Raw genomic sequence first — 20,937 nt, forward strand, 5'->3', positions numbered from 1 at the left:
ATTGGTTAAAATGTAGACTATTCTCTAATGTTTTTATAATGCATATTTTAGAATCTTCTTAAATTCCTAAATTTATGAATGCATATTCATAAAATCTACAGTTATAGTTTCTTTTCATTTACATATGTATCTGAATATTATGTCATACTTATGCCATATTATACATGTGTGAATGTATATACAAGGTAAATAATTTTACATGTGTGTTATGGGTTGAACTTTATCCTCCCCCACATGATATGCTGAAGTCCTAAATGTTCAACATAATACAGCTAAATACAAATGTATTTGGTGTGTAAGTGAATTGAAGACAACAAAAGACAGGGAGCAAAAATTAGATAGACGACTACAATTATTTTTTATCTTTAGTCATATAGTTTCCAAAATATGAATATATGTAATCATAAACAGGATGTCAACAAATTCTAAAAGGTTTGTGTCTAAGGAACCACATTATTGTTATCATCTCCATCCAATATACAAATATACATAACTTAAAGCATGTCTATCTCATTACTAATTATGCAGGCCTAGAATATTCAAAACTAGTGTGGTTGAAATTTGCTACAAGGTGTGAAGTAAATACAAATAAAATAACTGAGAATTTTTCTAAGATAGCAATTTAACTCTGAATTATGGATATTCAAAATATATTTCATGAGTGTCTCATTTCTAAAATCGACATAAAAATCTACAAGACTTCAAAAAGAAGTCCAGAGATGGTTCTTAATGGCAAAGGAGAAATTCAGAAGTTGCTGGTGAAAAAAAATATTGAAACAAATACTTTCATTTATTTGAGTCATCCCTCAATTAACTGTTCTAAGAAAATATTACAACAGGTTTATTTGGTAAATACTTCATGAGGTGGTTACTTAGTAAAAATCTGATAATGGAAAATTCTGACTTTTAAAGTTCAATCCTGTGTAAATTATTCAAATTGACTTTCAACTATTTAATTTCTCTTACTCTTTCCTAGGTTTTAACCATTTGAACAGTTTTTCCCTAAGCCTTTCCAAATTAAATTGCTTCTTATTTCAAGGCCAAGCATGGAAAAATTCTAGTTCAAAACAAAATTTTTCAAAAAGTTAAAAACATATGCCAAGGTATGTCAATTGTTTTCAGAATACAACTCAGCTTACAATATCTTCAGATACAATTGATGTAGCTGGTATTAACCGTTCAGAAAGCATGTTAATTGCATTAGTACCACAGTAATGCATATATAGATACTGATAATCTCTGGTCACATGATGAAGATTTCATTTATATGCTAGGTAAGGAAGGGAAGAAAAATAATTCTCCAACAGGGTTATTTAAGCTGAGGAAGATTGTGAAAAGCAGGTGTGACCTTACTCAGGGTTAAGGATACATACCCCTTCATCCACTGAACTAATACAAAGATCCTGAAGGGTTTTATAACATTCTTTGCTGAAATAAAGAGACTTGTTGTGTTTCTGGTTTACCTCCTTGACAAACACAAGACTGTTTTCTCTAGTTTCTGGGAAATATAAAAATCAAAACCTACACACACACACACACACACACACACACACACACACACACTTAACCCAATCCCCCAATCCCTGTCCTAATGGAGTTCCTAATCAAATGATGGAGATAATTATAAACCAAGTCAATGATACTCTGAGCAAAGTAGAATAGTATAGAAAGTATTCTGAAAACCTCAAGGAAAGAGCTTAACCTGGAAAGAGACCAGATAAATTATTTATTAAAGTGCCTCTAAGAGGTGGCCACTTTCACTACCAAATTCTTTTGTTCCATCCTGTAGTGGAAGCTTATTAATTATTTTCACAGATGGGTACTTAAAACACCATGCTCTGACCACTCTAATATCCAAGTGAAGGGATCTTTAGGAGTGTAAGGCAAAATGAAGATAATAAGGCCACAGTGAATGGAACATTAGAAGGAAAATGCATTCTTTCATCTCCTGGGCTGAAGGGGAAATTGGTGGGTGCCTTCTGTTGGGGAGACATCTCCTGCCATTCAAAAAGCAGTGCTAACAATAACCATTGCCCTGTATTGGTGCTCCACATGCAGGGGTACTTATAGCACTTCCTGGATCTGATGCAGAAAGGCAACAGTAAGCTATGCAGGGAAGAGCAGGTAGGATGCGTATCTTACAGAGCCTTGTGTTTATTTTGAAGACAACGTTGAGTCACGGAAAGATGTTAAGCAGGTAGGTGACATAGCACAAACTGAGTTTTAATAGATTTATTCTGTGGCAACAAATAGACTGAAAGAGGTAGAGACTGAGGACAAAGAGACATATTTAAAAAGATTGCAGTGAATCAAGAGGGCAATGACAATGGCCTGAACTAACCATGATGGATGAAGAGATAAGAACAGTTTTGGGAGACAGCTTGATAATCAATTCAATGGGAGAAAAGAGATATAGGAAAAATATGAGAAAAAATACAGTTTGGCCTTATATTTTATTTGGTACATTAGTTAGGAAACAAATATCATTATTCCCCAGTTATTCAATTGTTCCAACATTATTTTTGAGTAATTCAAAAATGACTTTTCTAGTCATTTGCAATAAGGGCAGTTTATTATTGTTGACTTTTAGAAGTCTGGTAAAATATTGTGTATATATATATATACACACACACATACATATATATATATACTTGCATATAAACCTCATTTTTTATCACTTACCCTGTCTGTCACATTGTTTGTTATTAGCAACAGAAAACAGATAAATACATATGGCAAGTCACCAGAAAGAGGAGGAATTTATACAAGTTGGGATCTCTGGGGAAAGAATTTGAAGAGGGGCTGGGCTTGAGTTAGGCCTTAATAAATAATAATAATAATAATAAAAACCCAAGAACTAGAAAAATCAAGAAAAGACTAAGAGCTGTAAGGATTGGAACAAAGTAGATGCTCAACAAGATTTGTTGAATGAATTAACGAATTAGCCTAAAAGTCAGAAGTACTCCATAACCAGCAAATTGAGTGAGGAGGATGTTTCCATGAACCTGCTGCTGAACCTATTGTAACAAGAAATATGTAGACAGGTGATGAAAGTCTATTGAGGACCTCAAATATGCTGAGGTAAGAAATTTGCATATAATCACGTCCTTAAATGCATGCACAATTACTATCCATCCTAAAACAAATAAACTATCTAGATACTAAAATACCCTCTCAAATTGCCATCAACTATCTTGATTTAAATTGTTAAATTTAAATTGTTAGAAACCAGTCTTCAATGATGATTTTGAACCCTTCTCTTATGCTTTAATTATCAATTTATACTTTTTTGGAAGTACTTTATAAATTTACTAATGACCTCTGAGTTGACAAATTTTATGAAAATCGTCCTGAAACAGCTGATTCTATTAATTATTCCCTCCTCTAACAGCATTCATACTCTCTTGATTTTTATTAAAACATGCCGTCCTGGTTCTCTCCACACCTTGTTCATGATGACTATTATTTCTGCAGTAGAGTGTTCTATCTTCCTTTATGCATCCCTTAAAATACTGGTATTCCTTGGGACCTAATCCTTGGCACTTGGCTTTTCTCACTCTATTTACTTTATCTGAATGATTTTATTCCATCTCACAAATCACCAATTTTCTACAAAGGCATATATTTCAAACCAGTGACTCCAGCATAGATCACTTCCATGTTTTTTGAACAATCCTCCCTAGTTAATTCTTTGGAAACTCAGATTTCACAAGTGTACCATTTATTTTATCCTCATTTTTCCAAAAGCTTGTACTCCTGGTATTTTTATCTCATTTGGTGGCAACCAGTCACCTGTGTTACAAATATAAAAGTATCTTGACTTCTCCATCTCTTTCATCCTCCACTGCCAATCAGTCACTAAGATATTTTCCTCTTACCTTCCTCTTACCTTTCTGCTAAAAAAAGCCTCCCAAACTATCTCTCAAGCTCTAGTCCTTTGGTGAGAAAATTCATTCTTTATTGAGTTTCCAGCGGTACTCATTAGAGGCACTCAATATATGTTCACTTGTTGTATTTAAAATACAATAAATATTTATTGATTATACACTATGTGATAGGGGCTGAAAATACAACAGTGACCAACAACAAAAATGCCTTGTTATGCAGAGATGGATGGACAGACAGATGGAGGGATGGATGAATGGAAGTGTGTATGATACTGGGTTTTAGCTCTTGAGTGGTTTCAGTTCTCCCAGTATATAAAGTCTATAAAATACTTTCTTAAATCTGTCTCATGTCCTCAAAGGACTCACTCATCACTTCTTGGCTTTTGGTTTACTCTTAACACCAAGCTATTTGTAGGTTCGTGCACATCTTATTCTGTCTCTTGCTTTCTGGGATTTTTCCAGGCTGGTTTTTCCCCTGCTTCTTTCTGCCTGGAGTGTTCTTTTCTTTAGGTATCCCTCCACCCCAAGCACTTCTCCAACTGCTCAGCCACCTTTACCTATGAAGATTTGAGTTAGAAGGCCCGACACAAAGAACCTTCACCTGATGCTTCCACCACTCTTAGATTCAAGTGAATTCTCTTCCTAAAGATTTCTCTGAAAATGCTATTTGTATCTCCATCACAGTAAATTATTTATTAACTTGTCTTATTCTGTTGGGGTTTCTATAAGAAAATATCATAAAATGGGTACCTTATAAACATCATTTTTTTTCTCATAGTTCTAGAGGCTTTGAACTCCAAAATCAGAGGCCCTGACCGATTTTGCATCTGATGAGGTCCTTTTTCTTGATTCAAAGATGCTGCATCCTCCCATGATGGAAAGGGTAAAATAGATCTTGTGAGCCTCTTCTGTAAGGGCTCCACCACAATGAACTAACTGCTACCCCAAAAGGCCCCAATTTTTAATACCATGACTTTTAGGGTGAGAACATTAACATATTATTTGTAAAGGACATAAACCTTCAGACCATAGCAATCTCATTTTCCCCAACTTCCTAAAATCAGGGTTAGGTATTACTCACCTTTGATTCTCTAGTTCCTAGCATAATGCCCAACTTATTGAAGACTGTTAAGATGTTTATTGACTGAATAAGTCAAGGAAGAATTCATTTAATTAAGAAATTAACAGATATCTAAGACTGGAGATAGTGTTCAAAAAATCAAGAGTTTAAGTAGAAGAAAGATTATAAGGAAATAATTACAGAATTAAGTATTGAATTAATTTTTTTATGCAGAGTTTAATTCAAACAAATACAGCATTTAGCTACAAGTGATCAGACAAAGGACAGAAAATGCAGGTGGACACAGAAAGCTAGAGTTTGGAGTTTGAGGAAATTGGACCCAGAGAAGGTAATAAGAATAAATGAATTTCCTGTGACATATATTCATACAGCAATATTTTTGTATTCCATAATTAGTTTCTTTTGTAAATTTTGATTTTATGTATATTCTAATCAGATATTAAATGATATGCATATTTCCAGATCTTTTCACCAACAAGTATCCATTACTATGATGCCATTCAGGCATTTTAATAGAAAACACATTTCATATGAAGAAATGATAAAATATCATTCAACATTATGATTATGTTGTATCATCTTAAACTTTCTGAAATTCAAGCAGGTTGAAATTTGCCTCCTTATAGCAATAAGTACAGCTATATGTTGTTCCTTATTGTTAAGTAGTTAGTTTTATAGCAATTCTCCTAAACCTTCTTGTGGAACCCAGAACAATGGACATGGCTTACACAAGTGGAGTTCAAGGTTGTTTTTTTAAATGCAGAAAATCTGTAGGCCTTCTTGTATATGCTAGAATAGCATAATATGACTTCAACATTTGAAACTTTTTATGAGAAACACTAATATTTTGTATTAACTCTGATGGAATAGTAAGGAATGAATATAAATATTTCATATAAATTTTATTTGAGAAAGTAAAATTAATAAATTGGCCCTTGTTTGACTATAAGCTTTTTTTTCTTTTGAAAGAAGACATTCTGAGGTAATTGTTAGTTCTTATTTGGTTTGTCACAGGCTAACATTTTTTCAATAAGAGATTTTTTAAATAAAATATATTTTTATGACTATTTAATGTAGCATAGAAAATGAAAACATTATCCTATTTAATTTAGTAGTTACCAAGATGGCCAGCTTAGAAAGAGATTAATTTATGAACTCTTTAAGAAACACCTCTCAGAATGGGAAGATATCTCAAAATATAAAAGATACAGCTTTTTTTTATCTCTTTGCCTATAAATTGGAGCATTCTAATACCAATGAAAATTCCTGGATTAATTATCTAAAAAATCTGAGTATCCCTGAAAAGGTGACAATGAATCAAAGAAGTCTCTTTCCTTTTCTGTGTTCTAGCATTTCTATTAGGACATCATTTAAACTATTGCAAAATAACTCATTTTAAGCTGCTCAAAGAGAATCATTAATTAAGCACTGCTTCTCCATCCAGATCTGAGTTATAATAGAATGGCTAAATTTTACCTGTGTCTTATGAGGAAATGGATGGCATAGAGAATTTGTACCCAAAATGAGTAAAGTGTTTGAAAGTAGGAATTTGGTAGAAGGGCATCCTGACAAGCCACTGAAGACCAAACTGAATATTTTTCTCTTTCATTTCTGACTTTTAACATTAAGGGTTAGCAAGTATTTCATTTCTTGACAATCTTTCAGCCATTCTACTTTTTTTATCAGGACTTCTGACAGACATCCTGCCTCCTGCAATGTGTCCAGAGTCTGTGGTCTGCAGGTGAAATCAGGGAGCTTCCTGAATCACACCAATAGTAAGTCTGTGGCACATACATCTGTGATAACTCCTGGCCCAGAGCTTTTCTATTAGAATGTTAAATTTAAGACTTCCAGAAATTACGAAATGCTATGGAATTTCCATGGAAATAAATAATGCAAAGGTCTGGAATGGTCGTAATTTAGTGACCTGGCATAAATAAATTTATACAATCCTGTATTGTGACACATTTTAGATTTTCAAAATTCGATTACACATTTAATAAATAATGATTATGTGTGACACTTACATAATAGTTTAAGTTTTTCAGAAATGCCTGCGCCTATCCCATTTAAATTTCACAATATCCTCATAAAGTGGGGAGGTCAGACAACACTGTGGCTACCTGAGAGCTGAAAAGCTGAGACATAGAAAGGAAAACTACTTGCCTAAGGACACAGAATAATATAAAAAGGGACTGTGACTACCAAGTTCTTCTGACCTTGTTTAATTTTTATTTTATCTGACAGATTTATATTAAAGTCAGACAATTAATAGTTTCTCATTATAAGTCGATTGATGCTTATTCATAGCTAAACTGTGAACCAGTCAATCTTGAAAGTGTTATATCTTCCACTAACCAACTAAGAGCACATTACACCTAAGAAGTAATCTTTCAGATAAAAATGTTTAAAAAATGAACCAATAAACTGATGTAGGATATTATATACCATGAATGAATCACATGAATGGTCACATAAATAATTCATTTGGTACAAATATGAACATACATTGTAGCATAGTTTGAAACTGTAAATGTAGGCAAACTTAAGGGTGAATCAGTAGAAAATGCAAACAAATTACAGACATATTTCATCCTATATGTTACATACCTATAGTCTAGATAGGTAACAGATATTTAATATTTATATAATAGATGTGTAGCTGAATATCTAGATATATAATAGATAAATATTTTGTATATATTTGGAAAATATGTACCGAATTGTTAATGGGTAGTTAGCCATGGAAAGAGGGATTACAGGAGTGTCTGAATGCAAGCAGGCAGGTAACTTAATTTTTCTTTTCTAAACTTCTACATGGTTTGAGGCCTGTGCAATCAGCAATTTTTACCTATAATGTATTAGAAGAAAATGTGAAGGGTATTATGAGCTGACTATATATATTTAAATTTTTTAAAAATATATTCTTTGAAAATACAACCACAACAAACTATTGGAAATTGTAGTGCTGAAAAGCTTGCTGCACTCTCCCCACTGTCTTTTCCCTTTCCAATGGCTGGAATGGGGATAGCTGGGTAAGCTGTCAAGACCATGAGATGTCAGCCACAATTCACGGAAGGCAGTGTAAAAAAAAAAAAAGAATGAGCCCAGGACCTGACATTATGGAAACAACACACGAGCAAAGACTGGACTATTATGTGAGTGAAAAACATATTTAACATGTTTAAGCTAGTATTATCTTGACCTTTTACAGCAGCTAAATCTGTATCCAAATTAATGCATTATCCTATTCCACATGATATCCCAAGAGCAAGATTTTTTTTCAGTTCTCATGAAAAGTAGAAATCTATTAAAGAGTTTAAAGCAAAATGGTATCTCAGGTTGTTTTATTAAATATATTTCTGTTTCTGTACTTTCCAATCCATCTTATGACAAAGCATTTCCTTTCTATTGGGGCTATCTGTAGTGACAGACCATGCTTACCAGAGAATTTCATTGTCCAGTATCATTAGCAATTATATTTATTCAAATAAAACAATATATTGCTCTTCTAGGATTATACTTAGTTCAATGAGCTTAGTTATGTGTGTCTACTCCTGTGATGAGATTCTATTCTTGCTTTAGCAACAAGAACATGAACTTAGAAATGTAAGGGTTAGTCTTGACTGGCAAATTCATATGGTGATACCATACTTTGAGGCCTCTTGGCTGATCACACAATGCCATTAGCTACTCTTCCTCTTTGACATCTCCATTGGCAAGGAAGAGAACCACACCACTGAGCTGAATGGGCTTTAGTTTTGAAATGAATTATGTTCTTATGGTATAAAGCACACAGGATGAATTAAAGTATTGGATATAGCTATGGTCTAATAAAATCTGAAGAATATATGAAAGAAAGGATTATGTTATCTTGTTATTTTTATTTTTCAATCATTGCATATTTTTGAGATACTCCCTTCAAATAGGAATTGAAATGATTATCTGTTCAGGAACCAAACCAACTCTTTGCAAGAATAAACACTTAAAAATCCTGACACTAAGTCAAGTTTTCCCAAAGTCATTGGTTTGTAAGATTTGGGCAGGAGAGAGAAAGAAGGGAGAAGGTTTGGTCACAATAATTCCAACATGCTCAATATAGAAATCTGAAGATATGGCTGATCCTCTTCCTTCTGCTTAGGTATAAGGGACTTGCAGCATGTAATCCTGACAACATGTTTCCCATTTTTCAGTTTGATAAAAGTGTACCCTTGTCAATGGTTTTTAGTTTGTAATTTGGTGATTGTTCGAGCACTGATTGTCAATGACCTCCATGTCAGCTGAAACCAATGACTCAGTTCAAGCAAAAATGAGCATGCAGCCTCCTAAAATCCCAGACACATGGACCCGCTGCAGCAGAGAGATATAATGGAACCCACATGATACCCCCATTAAACAATGAAACATGTGACATTAACTCAAAACAGGAACACATCAGCAAATACGCCTGAGGAAGTTTATGGTATTTAACCCCTAAACATTAATTTTATTGTGGTGTATGAGGAACTAATTAACTGAGAGTTTACTTTTTTATTGAAAGCGGAAACACTGTTCAGAAAACTGATGAAGAGTAAATACAGCATATTTTAAGTTTATTAAAGCTTGGCTCATCGACTTCTATTTATTTAAGCTAATCTCATAAGGCAATTAAATATTGCAATCAGTAACTGTATATGGCTATTTTATTTAGCACATTTCTGAAAAATTAATCAGTGTGTTAAAATGCAGAATGAGTATATATTTCTAATTTCATACAGCCAAAACTGACTAAATCACTTTCTAAAAAATCATATGATCTTTCTAACATGAGCTCTGGTAAATAGACAAATGGAAAATGACAATGGAAAGAGTTTCAAACTTGGTGATTCAAATGAAATAGCTAAGTTAAGCTTGTATGAAATCACACACACACATTTCCATTAACATTGTTCACTTCTGCTGTAAATGGTTATTATTTTCCTCAGTCAAAGGAAGTTCATTTAGGTGTGGCAGAGTGAGTCTGATCTTAGATAAATTATGGAATGCAATTAAATTAAATGCTGGGTGTGGTTTTATATTCTTTTTTTTTTTTTTGAAGCAAGATCTGGTTTTCTGGCATTATATTATCTTGGAATTTATCAGTTACAAATAACTGAATGGGACAATACAATGCTAGGGACTGTTTCATATATAGTCTCACTTAATTGCTAAAAATTGAGGAAAAGAAGTTTTCTTTAAATCCTCTGCATCTTAATAACTTGCATAAAGACAAGTAGCAGAATGAGACAAAACCTGATTCCAAGTCATGTCCACTCATTTGAAGCACCTCTCAGCTTTCAGAGGAAGATTAATTACTTCAAACAAACAACAAAATTGAGTGCTTGAAATTATACAGATAGAGGAACTAATTGGTATGGATAAATGAATCAACTGTCTTTATAATAGTGTCCATAGTCCTGTATGTGCAAAAGAAATTTGCAGAATAGATTCTGTGGTTGGCAATATGATAGTTCAATAATAACAATTTCCAGGTTAAAGAAAAGGTCACCATAATATTTGAAACAGATATATGCTAGACTAATCTGAAAGTTCCCAAACATTCTTGGAACAGCACTGGTGGCCCAATAATTTTTTATAGAACCCTTGGGATAAAAGAAATATCAAACCACTCATTGTTATTAAGTAGTAAAGTTCAAACAACTTAAATATGATAGTTTACATACCGTTAGAGAGATGCCTCTGTATTTTCTTTGAAATTTTAAAATATTCCATGTGTGTCCATGAATTAGTTCTAGTACCCTGGGAACCCTGGTACACAATCTGTGAACCATAGCACTAGGCATGTTCCTATCTAATGGGAGAGATTCTATATCTATAGCTGTGTGATGTATTCACACAGCTACATATAGTATATGTAGAAAATGGGATATTTTATTGGGCTTTTACTTTCTTGAAGTTTTTTTTTTATTTCTACATAAAATGTTTCCTTGTCAAAATTTCTAAAGCACCTAACTATAACAATTATATGGCTGGAAATTTTACACCCATACAGGAAGAACAGGGAGGGGCAGAGGGCTCAGGGCATCAATATGTGAAGAGGCTATGTGTTGGGGAAAGAGAACCAAAGTGGGAGTCAGAGAAAATGGTATGGACCAAACTGATGCCCTTCAACCATCTTATCTTAGAAGTCCCTCTCAAATCTAAAATGTTGAGAAAACACCAACATGCACATTCAAAGTTAGGTCCTTCACTTTAAAATAGAATTTTTTCCCAAGATGAGCAAACATCACAGTGGTATCTTCCCTACAACATAAAAATTGTTTTGCAGGTGTCAAAGGCACTTAACTTTTATTTCAAAAATATGTGCCTATACAAGCTCCACAGTGGGCACGTAGATGTCTGGCTAACTGGATTCCACTTAGACTTTCCAGAAGCAGCAAATTAATATGTTCTTGGATGTTTCAACCATGCAAAGTGTACTTGGACCACTTTGTTTTGTACACCCAGTTATTTTATAAATAAGAATTGAAGACTTACTTAGTTTTTAAAAATTCATTTAAAAGGCTGTCATGATTGTTTTCTGATAAAAATGAACACCAACAAAGAAAATTTAGAATTAGAATTTTAATTTTTTTATGGAAATATGTGTTTCCATAGAGTAACCTATATGACTGGGTTTAATCAAAAATATAATTGACAAGTTAAAAATACAGATTATTTGGCCAAATGTTTCCTTGAATATATTAGTCCCTGAATGGAGTGAAATGATCAAACCAGTGATTTTACATAATTATTTTCAAGGCCTCTACATGTTTGTGCATGTGCGTGAACACACATGTGAGAGAAACAGAGAGGAGGGAAATAATTTATTAATATACCATTATTTTCACTTCCTCAAAAGTTTGCAAGTAGTTTTAGATTTTAAGAAATAAGTAGCATAAGCAGTAATAGTATATACATCCATAATGTATATTTTTGTGTTTGATTTAACTAATTCCAAATGTCCAAACAGAATCTGAGGTTCTGACTTTAATATCTCAATATTTATGAATATTCACAGACAAGAGTGGATTCTAACATTCTTTAAAGCTTCTTTTCTAGTATCTAGTCAGTTTGCTCTGAAGTCTCTGGGTGTGTTACCATTAATTTATTCTAATATTGCTTACAGATGTCCTTTCTATCAATTAAAAGAGACCCAACAACTATATTTTGTGCACCTCTATTCCGCATCATGTTTTCTACCATTATTTTTCTTAAGGGAATAATCTCTCTAAATCCAACTAAAAGTTTCTTTTTCTGAAAGTATAATATGTTAACTCAATCTACATTGATTAGGTTCCTCAACCTGTGCTTTTAGTTTATTTCTTATTTGCTGGGAATGCAGAAAGTAACATATTTAATTCCAGAGATTTTTATTTACTTTATGTATTTTTATCGGAACACATACTCCAAATAAGAAAATCAATCATCAATATGTTCTATGAATGGACTGATAAATAAGACCTCTGAGTTTTTGTTACTTGACACTAACAGCAAGAAGGGTTGTTCAGTCTTTGTCATTGAGAACTATATAACATCACTCAATTAAAACAACTAGCATCCAGAGAAATCAGGCTGACAATTATTGCGGGAATGAAACAGGAAGTCCCACTGAAGAAAGGAGATGTCAAGATTTACTTCCCTCCCTCTCATCCCTTCCTGTACTAGGATTAGAGGGAAGAGAGTGGTCTATTTACCTCTTCTACCCAGCTCCTCATTTAAACTGCCTCAAAGTGTCACAGGATCAATAAGGGTGGCACTTTCTTTTGCTTCTGGTTTCTGTTTAATTCGAGAGTTTGGCATGATGCCAGTTTCAAGCTTGCCAGTGGTGGTAAATAAAACTTTTCTCTTTTATCACCAAGATTATAAAAGAAGTGATAACATTTATAATTTTTTTCGACACTGAAGATATGACTATCAAATGGTTAATATACTAACAGTTTTTAAAAGGATAAACTTTTCTCAAAGCCACATTTCATTAATACTGAACAAATTCAGCACTCCTGCTCTGTCAAATGGGAGTGAGGGACTGCTGTTCTTGACCTTTTCCTGGCCTACAGTTATGCTATTGTTCATACTCAATGTGTTATTCTCTTCAGCACAATATTTGCTAATGTAACTTGTTTCTGCAATTATTTAAATTTTTTTTTTCAAAAAGAGAACTAGTCTATATGTATATATTGCAGGTGCAGTCTGAGGCAACTCAGGATTTTTAAAAATTTTTTTTAGTTGTTGTTCATTTTAGTAACCAAGGTTACCAAAAACACATTGGCAACATGTGTTTAACGTGAAAAGTAATCCCTTAGGAAAATGGAAACAAAATTTAAAAAAATCTTTTATGATTAAAAACTCAGAATTCAGTGTAACACTAGATTTTAAAGTTCCATTAGAATTTAAATTTAAAGTATATAGAATAAATGTTTCTTTAACTGTTTAAATATTTTGGTGTTTCTGGATGAACTGATGATTAACAAAGTTAGAACAGTGGGAATTAACATTAAATAAACAAATTAAGGGTCCAGAATGAAACACAGTTTTAAAAGACCAAAAACAATACAAGTACATATTTTTATAAGTCTTAAGTTCCAATCATTTTTATTTTAACCCCAGAGTTGCAATCTATTCATACTAAATGACTGTATGGTTTAAAAGTCACATCCTGTTTCTCCAATATGATATAGAGAACAGTTTAAAGACTGGGAATAACTATTAATATCCAAGGTGTAAAAATTCAAACATCATCCAGTATGAAACTTAGAATTGATTTTTACTAATGCTAGGCAGAGTTTCATTGCAAGAAATGAATGGGAAAGTTTAGTAACATATATATGAGCTAGGTTCAAATAGCATTTAAAAATAATATTCTACATAAATTTCTAAATTGCTAATATTTCACTGATATTTTTCAATGGTGTTCTACACTTATCAATGAAAATACCTTAGTAAACTTGCTTTTTCTATATTTGTTCTGGTCATAGTAATGATGATGTTTTAGAAAATATTTATTTTAGAAGTCTAGTCTCTTTGGAATATGAGTTACAATTTTTATCTAATAGAATACAGGTTGTATTTGGCTATTTATAATTTTAAAGATGAAGTCTTAGTTTGTTTACAAACTAGCAAAGCGCAATATAGATTTGGGTTAAAAAAAGAGGAAAAGGCATATAAATTATATACATCTAAAGTTAGCAAGTAATACAGTTACCTTGGTGAAACTTCTTAGTGCATAAATGTTCTCAGTCTTGCTTGTAATAAGTGTTCATTCACTCTGATATGGTTTGAATATGAAGTGTCCCCCCCAAAAGCTCCTATGTTGGAAACATGATATGCAATGTAGGAATGTTCAGAGGTGACATGATTAGATTATGAAAACTGTAAACCCTTCAGTGGATTAATCTATTTGATGGTTTAATAATTTGAATGTACTGCTGGGTGTTACCTGAAGGCAGGTAGGTATGGCTACAGCTAGAAAATTAGGTTACTAGGGGGGCATGCACTTGGGAATTACATTTTATCCCTGTTTCCTTTGTCTCTTTCTCTCTCTCTCTCTGCTTCCTGGCTGCTATGAGTTGAGCAGCTTTCCTCCACTATGCCCTTGTGCCATGATATTGAGCCTCACTCAGGCCCAGTACAATAGAGTTGGCCTACTGTAGACTGAACCTCTGAAACCAGGAGCCCAAAATAAACTGTCCCTCCTTTAAGTTATTCTTGTCAGGTATTTTGGTCACTGTGTAAAAAAACCTGACTCACACATTTTAAAAATAGTTGACTATTACACTCTAAGTTGAAATACAGCAATGAATAAAACAGAACAAACAAGTACCCTTGCAAACCTTACAATTAAAATGAAAGGAGAAACATACAAGGATCCAAAGGAATCATGGGAAAGAGACCTAGCCGACATCAGGCAAACACTTCTCAATCTGATATGCAAGAGGTTCAGGACACCACGGAGTGTAAACACTCTTGATGTATGTCCAGAAAGAATATGGTTTGTTCTACGAACTGAAAGAAGACTAGTGAGAAATTTGAATGTAAATATACAGGGGAGACACATGATGCCGGGCCAAGTAACTTACATTAACAATTTGGATTTAGCTTACTGGGCAATAGACAACTATTGAAAAGCATATTCTCGTTGAATTTATGAAAAAAAATATGTGTTTCCTCTTCAAAATGAAAATACTATATAGGAGATCTCATTTCTTGGTGTAACAGTAATATTAAATTGCCCAAGTCAAAGACATTCCCTGTACCCATTCCCAAATTAAAAATCAATGGTACTTACTACATCCAGCCTTATAGCTGAAGCCTGGAGGGAGGAGGAATCCTTGTTGGGCAGCAGCAGCCAGTGTCCGTTGATCAGGAGGGAATACGGGGATCATTAATGGCGGCAGCTGACCTTGAACCTGCTGAACGTGATAGAGCGAATCAAAGAGTAGAAGTTTTGGTGCTCCATACTTCCCACCCTCCTTATTTCACAACCACACAAAACAGAATTAAAATAATCAATTCTTAAAAGTCACATAATATTGAAAGTTTACAATTTGTGAATAATAGACCTGGAAAAAAATTCAGAGAACAGGGCTGGAGATGTGGCTCAAGCGGTAGCGCGCTCGCCTGGCATGCGTGCGGCCCGGGTTCGATCCTCAGCACCACATACCAACAAAGATGTTGTGTCCGCCGAGAACTAAAAAATAAATATTAAAAATTCTCTCTCTCTCTCTCTCTCTCTCTCTCTCTCTCTCTCTCTCTCCCCCCCCCCTCACTCTCTCTTTAAAAAAAAAAAAAAAAATTCAGAGAACAACTAAAATGTTTCCCTTTCTTTCAGAGGAGACAACTGGTGCCTAAGAAAATTGACTTCCTCATGGCCACAGAGTTAGTCAAAACCAGGTCTACATCCAGTCCCTGGAATCCTGCCACAGACCCTCTGTATTATACTTTTGACTTTTTGAAACAACTGAACCTCTCCTTGCTGGAGTCGCTCTCAGAGTATAGGGTTCAGTTCATATCAGTTAATAAATAACCCAGCACAATGGAATTACTGACTTCTTTGAACTGAATAAGAATTTTAGAAACATAAAGCAATGCAGTAATTTCTGCATCTATGTCCCAGTATTGACTAATGGGGTAATTGTCATTAACTAGAATACTGAGGATTATTCTTTTCAAATAAATATTCAAGTAAGATCTCCCTGGTGAACATGATTATTGGCAAGTGTTTGTCATTGGGTATGTGAATGAGAATTCAGGATCATATTAAAATCACATATCTGACACTTCGTTCCCCTTTACTAATCCTTCCACACATTGAAAGTTATTTGGAAATTATGTAATAAGTACCTTTTCTATGTGTAAGAAAATGAGCTAGGCATCAGGGATATAATAGTGAATAAGACAAACAATATACAGGTCCATGAAGCTTTTAGTAGGGGATATTGGTTAAAAAAAAAAAAGTAAAACACACAAAAATAACTACATTTGATTCAGAGAGTAATCCTAACAACGCCTCTCAGACCTGTTTCTCATTGGCATTACACGTTCCTAGCTTTTTTATGAATCTTCTAGTTCTCATTTCCCACTTTATAAGTCCACCTCCAGTTTCTCCTTCATTTCATCTTTCACAGTCAAACAGCTATTTTCGAGACTTAGGTTGGTGAATGTGTGGAGTGGGGAAGGGCCGTGGAGCGGGTGGTGAAAGAGGAAGGGAAAGGGGGGGAAAGAAAGAGAGACTGTAAGAATGGGAGACTTGTTTTCAATAACGACCCCAAATTGTTAATCATCCTTTTGAGAAAGGGTTTTCCACCTCTCTCTGCCACTACAAAGGAAATGACACAGGCGATGAAACTCTAATGGAGATGACAACAACTAGGGAAACAAAAAGATGGTGTTTTATGGTTAGAGATGAAGTTTGTACCACTACAACCATCATTTTAGGATACCAGGGAAGAAGGCAAAAGCTTATGGAGAAACCAACTGAGGAGGGACTCTAAGATTAGAGAATGTATGTTGAGCAAGCAGGAGGAATGAGTAGCCTAAAGCAAGAGACAGATATCACAGGGTGAAACGGCACTGGGGTTCGTTCAGCCTGAGCAGAGGATGCAGGCAGAAACACATAGCAAAAGAACAAACAATAAGCCGGCCACACTGGTTCAGGGCAATGGCCAGGGACTACATCTTCTTCATATTTCATACAACTCTTAAGTTGTATAGCTTATATAGCTTGTCTCCTCATTTCTAAGACTTCATTGGTTACAATATATATCATAAACTTTATAAGAGCCTTTTGGAGAGAAGAAGGAAAGGGAACCTCAAACGAAATATATACAAGGGTGGGAAGAGGCATCCATATTTCAGGTTATGTTGAAATTTAAGGTAAACTATGTTCAGAATTGCAGGAACAATAGATTCATCTTTTAGCATACCAGTTCTTAAACTGGAAAATATATAGCAAGCTTTGAGAAATCCCAATGCCCAGAATCCTTCGCAAACCTAATAAATCTGAATCATCAAGGTTAAGATCCAGCATTGGCCTATTTTAAGTCTGATGATTTCAGTGGGCATCCAGGGTTGAGAAGCACTGTTTTAAAGAATGTTTTTGGTCACTGTCAAGAAATTGTTTTGTCCTTTACAAAGCACCTCTAGCTATATAATAGTGGAAAGGGAGACTCTGCCTGATTCTGGTACCCATAAGAATAGTACAGATATTAAAAGTTTCATTCCTCATAAATTTCTTCTATATGAGTCTGGAATCTATATTTTATATTCCCTTCTTGTTTTAAAATCTTTTGATGGTTTTCTTTCATCTGGGGAAAAAATGAACAAAATCCTCAGCATGGTATTCAAGATTCCTCACAATTTCTCCACAGTCCATTTTTCCAGGGATTTCTTCTGCCCCCTTCACATATCCTGCACCTTTGCCCCAGTGGGTCATTAAAAGTCCCTTGCATTATCTACCTTCTCCATGCCTGAGTGCGTTCGATGGTACTTTTTTTTTTCTGATTTTAAGTAATTCCTCATTCCCTTTTCTTCCTGGAAAAAGAATGTGCTCATTCTTCAAAGACTTTTGAGGCTCATAATGTAAAGCACTTCCATGGTTTCAACTTACAGGCAGAAAGAGCTGTTCTTACTTTTAATTTAATAAAATGAATATAATACTTGTTGTGTTGAATAATATAATAAAATGAATATAGTACATGTTGTGTTGAATAATATTTACACAGCATTGAGTCTCTTCTGTGACCTTTGAGTACATTTAGGGAAAAAAGCTATAACTTGTTTCTTAATATATTTTTAGAGCTTAGCAGTTATAGCTATGACATGTAGCAACAAACTACAAATAAAGAAGCTGAATGGATAAAATAGTTTCATCATCCTAGTTAGATCTTCAGGCACCAACTTCAAATGTCCACAAAAGGCCCTAGAAAATTTAAGTTATCTAATGACCAGAAAGGAATATATATTCACCAGAGAAGTATAGCAGATAAAGTTGTGATCCTACCCTTCAATTATGTCTAAGTGGTCTTAAATATCATGATATGCCTATGACTTTTGAATGATGTATGCATGAACAAATATAAAAGCAACCCAGAAATATTAGAACTTTATTATATACTTTTTTAATGGACAGATATTCCTGCCTATCATGTTCTAGTACCATGCTGTTTTAATTACCATAGATTTGCACTGTATTTTAATAATGCATAAGGCTAGTATTATATCATTACTACTTTTTCCAAAATATTGCCTCGATTTTTTCAATTAATTTTAGAATATTAGGTAAAAAAGGAAATTTATTAATTGAACGTTTGGATGACCAAGAAGGTTATGTGTTTTAATTTATTCTAGTCTCCATTTATTTTATATTAACTAAGAAGTTTCTTGGTAATTTTATTTCTAAGGTTCTTTGTCTTATAAAAAGCATTTTATTAGCATTGCATAGGAAATTTTTCTTAATTTTATTGTTTAACTGGTTATTTGTATATAGGCATACTTGTGAATGACAGTTTTGTCCAGTTAGTTCATGTATGGCTTTATATATTTATAACTTCATAATTTAAAATTTTCAGATAAAAATTTTAGTATATTAATGAATAAGCTGCAATAAATTTGGGAGCTTTTATTAAACCTGTATAGTCTAAGCTCTTATTTGTTATAAATTAAATTACAGGGTGCATTTTGTTTTAATAATACAATCTGATTTAACATCTAAATTTTTCAAGATGACATGTAGAAGGTAACATAGTTTAAAGCAGAGAAAGACTCTAGAGCTTATCTGAAGCAACGTTGTCTTTGTGCTGATAATGAAATAAAACCCAACTTGGTCAAATTAATTGTTCATGATCCTACATTTAGGCAAAGCAAGGTTAACATTGGAACTACATTTCCTAATTTGTACTATAGCACTTTGCCCTGCACAGTAGAAAATGTAAGGGATGAGCAGGGGAGAAAAAAAAATGTGCACTAAAAGAGGAATTGCAAGGGGGAAAAGGAACTAAAATGAAAAATTACACTAATTCCACAGTCCTAACAATAGCTTTTGTTTAGACTATTTTAAGATGGATTCTAGTGTATTGTCTATTTAATAGTCTGAACAAAGTAAACAGTAAATTAAATATAATTCATATATGTGGTTAATCCATATCTGCAATTAAAAACATACATTTCAAAATAAAGTCCTCATTATTTGCAGATTTTGCATTTGCAAATTTGCCTATTTGATAAGATTTACTTGTACTCCAAAAACAATACTAATGGTGCTTTCATGGTCACTCACAGGCCTGTTAAGAGCAGTGAAAAACTGTATTGATAACCCCACTTTTTGAAATGCTGGTAAACCTGTGCTAACATGCAGTCTAGTGTTCCGAAGTGCAACATGAACTGTGGAGAACGTGGGCATGTTAGGTAAGCTTCATCCAGACATGAGTTATAGTAAGGTTAGGTGTGAATTCAGTGTTAAAGAATTGGTAAGAAATATTAAATGAGCTGACTTGAAACAGTAACATACATGAAACAAGGTTATGGATGGATGGACTGATGAAAATGTTACAACCAGAGGCTCATAGAAACCTGTAAGTCTCCAGTAGGAGAAGGTGTTCAGTATTCATTTATTCAGTGTTCATGGCAACATTATAACCATAACTAACAGAAATAATGACAACAACTAATATTTCTTTATCTTAATTAATATTTAGCTCATTGGTGCTAAAATTTAGCTACCATCCGGAAGAAAAGGGATACATTAGATCAAAATGATAAAATGTTTCTGGACAAATTTTAAAACTATTTGACAACAGGGTTAGTAATTCATTCTATATATTTGCTACTTTTGAGCATTACTAGATCCTAATCACTACTAAATTCATTTCCTTCTTTCACTTACTGTACAAAATTCCTTTTAAACTCCTAATTAAGGTTAAAAATGTGTGACATTTTTAATTAAGTTTCAAAAAAATACTTTTGTCACAAAATCTGAGTCTTTTTTTTTACAGAGGGCATGTTATTTACAAATTAGAATAAATCATAATAAATTTATAAAGCTATTTCCTGTATTTTTAAACTTCAAATAAAATATTATGTTTTAACACTTTTATACCTGTAGCACCTGATACTACATATAGTCTTGCCCTTTAAGATTTTATGAATTTAACACAAATTAATCATATCACACTTGCAAAGAAAAAGTAGATACCTTTCAATTTTCTAAGTTAAATATTTCATGTTTAATATAACTATTGCATTATAAAACCATGTGGTTGCTTCCTAAAATTAACATGTTAAGTAGATGTTTAAAATTATTAATCTGGCCTCTAGTTACATGAGTCTATTTTTCAGTTTATTTTCTTCAAACAACATTCACTAGTCAGAGTATATGCAATTTGGGGTATCTAGGTGTTAAAAGATGTATTCATACACCTGATGCTCCCTAGATCCTTCAATCCTGGTAGGGTA

At 33.4% G+C, this 20,937-nt stretch overlaps 1 protein-coding gene across 1 annotated transcript in view; it reads right to left on the minus strand.

Moving 5' to 3' along the window:
* Positions 1–20,937, minus strand: part of SOX5 (SRY-box transcription factor 5) — a 393,350-nt gene that overhangs the window by 112,870 nt on the left and 259,543 nt on the right. Inside the window, exon 7 of the mRNA XM_081311948.1 lies at positions 15,275–15,398. Coding sequence (XP_081168074.1) covers positions 15,275–15,398 — 124 coding nt within the window. The remainder of the gene's footprint in view (positions 1–15,274; positions 15,399–20,937) is intronic.

This window comes from Spermophilus citellus (genome assembly GCF_964194105.1).
Source record: "Spermophilus citellus genome assembly, chromosome: 10".
Taxonomy (NCBI): Eukaryota; Metazoa; Chordata; class Mammalia; order Rodentia; family Sciuridae; genus Spermophilus; species Spermophilus citellus.